The 3,596-nt window shown below is 64.1% G+C and overlaps 1 protein-coding gene across 1 annotated transcript; it reads right to left on the bottom strand.

Annotated features, from left to right (window-relative positions):
- Positions 1–337: 337 nt before the first annotated feature.
- LOC113972506 (U4/U6 small nuclear ribonucleoprotein Prp31-like) lies at positions 338–3,271 on the bottom strand (the record flags this gene model as incomplete). The annotated part of the gene is made up of 3 exons (XM_027693679.1): positions 3,068–3,271; positions 540–668; positions 338–456 (listed from the first exon to the last, which is right to left on the bottom strand). Coding segments are annotated over exons 1-3 (452 nt in total), but the record flags the coding sequence as incomplete, so codon positions are not given.
- Between the last annotated feature and the right edge of the window lie 325 nt (positions 3,272–3,596).

Genomic DNA, 3,596 nt, shown 5'->3' with positions numbered 1-3,596 from the left:
CCTCTTTTCTCCCCCCAAACCCCCTTTCATCCCTCCTTAACCCCCTTGGGACCCCCCAAACCCCCTTTTCTCCCTCCCAAACCCATATTTCTCCCCCTTTGACCCCCTTGGGACCCCCCAAGCCCCCTTTTATTCACCCCAAGCCCCCTTTTCTAACCCCTTAACCCCCTGAGACCCCCTTTTCTCCCCCCTGGACCCCCTTTAACCCTTCTGGGATCCCCTTTGTGCCCCCCCCCAGATCGAGGAGGACTCGCACCAGGGTTCAGCCTGGGCTCTCTAGGACCCCCCAAACCCCCTTTTCTCTCCCCCAGACCCCCTTTCCTCCCCCCCAGGCCGCTCCCTGAGCCCCCTCCCCACCTGCAGGGGGGTGAAGGCGATGCTCGAGGCCGTTCCTGACAAGCAGTCCCGGATGGTGGATTTGCCCCTGTAGACGATGCTTGGCTTCTGCAGGGTCCTCTGCCCCGGGGTGGCAAGGGGTTAATTAGGGTTAATTGGGGGCTAATTAACCCTCTGAGAGGTCATTGAGGGGCTGCAGGCACCTGCAGGGTCTTGCTGATGCGGGCCTTGGTGGCCTCGTTGACCTGGGTCTGCCTCACGCGGCCGCTGCCTGCCTTGCCCAGATGGCCCAGGCTGAAGCCCAAATCCTCCTGGTAGGCGTCCTCCTCGATCTGAGGGGGGGCACAAAGGGGGATTTGGGGTCAAAGGGGAGAAGAAGGGGTTTGGAGGGTCCCAGGGGAATTAAAAGAGGAGAAAAGGGGATCTGGGGGGGAGAAAAGTGGGTTTGGGGGTTCCCAGGGGAGTTTTGGGGGAGAAAGAGTGGTCTGGGGGGTCCCAGGGGGGTTGGGGGGAGAAAAGCAGGTCTAGCAGGTCCAGAGGGGCTAAGGGGGAGAAAAAGGGGGTTGAGGGGAGAAAAGGGGGTTTGGGGAGGAGAAAAAGGGGTTTGGGGATCCCAGAGGGCCTTGAGGGGCAGAAAAGGGGGTTTGGGAGGGAGAAAAGTGGGATTTGGGGGGTCCCAGGGGGACTTGAGGGGGAGAAAAGGGGGTTTCGGGGGCCCAGGGGGGTCCCGGGGGGAGTAAAAGGGGATTTGGGAGGTCCCACGGGGACTTGAGGGGGAGGAAAGGGGGTTTGGGGGGGTTCCAGGGGGTTAAAGGCAAAGAAAAAGGGCAAAGATCCCTTTCGTCAGCCCCGGGACGCTGCTGATGGCACCCCCCGCCCCTAAACCCATCCAAATGAAGATTCCTCCCGGGGAAAATGTTCCAGCACAGAAAGCTCTGGCTGCCCAGGGAGTGCCCAGGCTGCGCCACCAACTGCAGCTCAAAACCAAAGCTCCCAGGCTTTCTGTCCTGGGCAAAGGGCTGCTGATCCCTTTGGTCAGCCCCGGGCCGCCGGTGCCGCCCCCCCGCCCCAAAACCCGTACAAATGAGGATTCCTCCCAGGGAAAAGGGGCCAGCACAGAAATCTCCAACTGCCCACGGAGTGCCCAGGCTGTGCCACCAACTGCACCTCAAAGCCAAAGCTCCCAGACTTTCTGTCCTGGGCAAAGGGCTGCTGATCCCTTTGGTCAGCCCCGGGCCACCGGTGCCGGCCCCCCCCGCCCCAAAACCCATCCAAATGAAGATTCCTCCCAGGGAAAATGGGCCAGCAGAGATACCTGTCGGCCGGGGCTAAAACTGCGTACGGTCGAGGATTCCTCCGAGACCGGATGCGCCTGAGCCAGGAGCCCCAGCTGCGCGCGTAGAGCCGAGTGAGGCGCACAAAGGGCAGGCGAGAACCGGAGGGTCAGGACCCTCCTTCTGGCCGAAAAGGGCCGTCGTTCGCTGCCCGGCGTGCCGTCCGGCCTGGGGCAGGTCGGGGGCCAAAATCGCATACGGTTGAGGATTCCTCCCAGACTGGAGTCGCCGGGGCCGGGAGCCCCGGCTGCGCGCGTAGAACTGAGCCAGGCGCACGGAAGGCATGCGAGAGCCGGAGGGTCAGGCCCCTCCTTCTGGGCAAAAAGGGCCGTCATTCTCAGGCCGGCATCACGGCCCGCCGGGGGCTAAAATTGGATACGGTCGAGGATTCCTCCCAGACCTGAGGTGCTGGGGCTGGGAGCCCTGGCTGCGCGTGTAGAGCTGAAGGAGGTGCACAAAGGACAGGCGAGAGCCGGAGGGTCAGACCCCTCCTTCTGGGTAAAAAGGGCCATCGTTCGTGGGCCGGCGCGTTGGCCGGGCAGGGTCCGGCCAGAGGCCAAAATCGGATACGTTCGAGGATTCCTCCCAGACCAGAGGTGCCGGGACCGGGAGCCCCGGCTGCGCGTGTAGAGCCAAGCGAGGTGCAAGCAGGGCAGGAGAGAGCCGGAGGGTCAGGCCCCTCCTTCCAGGCGAAAAGGGCCGTCGGTCGCTGCCCGGCGTGCCGTCCGGCCCGGGGCAGGTCGGGGGCCAAAATCGCATTCGGTCGAGGATTCCTCCCAGACTGGAGTCGCCGGGGCTGGGAGCCCCGGCTGCGCGCGCAGAGCCAAGCGAGGCGCACAAAGGGCAGGCGAGAGCCGGAGGGTCAGACCCCTCCTTCTGGGCAAAAAAAAGCGTTTGTTTACGGGCCGGTCGGGGGCCAAAGTCGGATACGGTCAAAGATTCCTTCCAGACCGGAGGCGCCAGGAGCGGGAACCCCAACTGTGTGCGTAGAGCCGAGCAAGGCGCACAAAGGGCAGGCAAGAGCCGGAGGGTCAGGCCCCTCCTTCTGGGCAAAAAGGGCTGTCTTTCGCACGCTGGCACGCCGGCTGGCCGGGGGCCCAAATCAGATATGGTCGAGGATTCCTTCCAGACCGGAGGCGCCAGGCCTGGGAGCCCTGACTGCGAGCAAGGCGTGCAAAAGGCAAGCGAGAGCTGGAGGGTCAGACCCCTCCTTCTGGGCAAAAAGGGCCATCGTTCACGGGCCGGCGCGTTGGCCGGGCAGGGTCTGGCCGAAGGCCAAAATCGGATACGTTCGAGGATTCCTCCCAGACCGGAGGTGCCGGGGCCTGGAGTCCCAGCTGCATACATAGAGCCGAACGAGGCGCATAAAGGGCAGGCGAGAGCCGGAGAGTCAGTACCCTCCTTCTGGGCAAAAAGGACTGTCGTTTGCGGGCCAGCGCGGTGGCCGGGGGCCAAAATGGGATATGGTCAAGGATTCCTCCCAGACTGGAGGTGTCGGAGCCTGGAACCCCGGCTGCGCGTGTAGAGCCAAGCGAGGTGCACAGAGGGTAGGCGAGAGCCGGAGGGTCAGGCCCCTCCTTCTGGGCAAATAGGACTGTCATTCGCAGACCGACGCGCCGGTCGTCCCGGAGACCGCTGAGGGCCAAAATCGGATACGGTCGAGGATTCCTCCCAGACCGGAGGTGCCGGGGCCGGGAGCCCCGGTTGCGCGCGTAGAGCCCAGCAAGGCGAAGAAGGGCAGGTGAGAGCCAGAGGATCAGGCCCCTCCTTCTGGGAAAAAAGGGCCGTCGTTTACGGGCCGGCACGCCAGCCGCCCCGGGGCGCTAAAATTGCATACGGTCGAGGATTACTCCTCGACTGGAGACACCGGGGCTGGGAGCCCCGGTTCCGTGCGTGGAGGCGAGCAAGGTGCACAAAGGGCAGGCG

The sequence above is a fragment of the Neopelma chrysocephalum genome, unplaced genomic scaffold (assembly GCF_003984885.1).
Source record: "Neopelma chrysocephalum unplaced genomic scaffold, ASM398488v2 Primary Assembly neopelma1_93, whole genome shotgun sequence".
Taxonomy (NCBI): Eukaryota; Metazoa; Chordata; class Aves; order Passeriformes; family Pipridae; genus Neopelma; species Neopelma chrysocephalum.
Note: the sequence above shows the minus strand (reverse complement) of the source record. Positions and strands in the feature narration are given on the sequence as shown.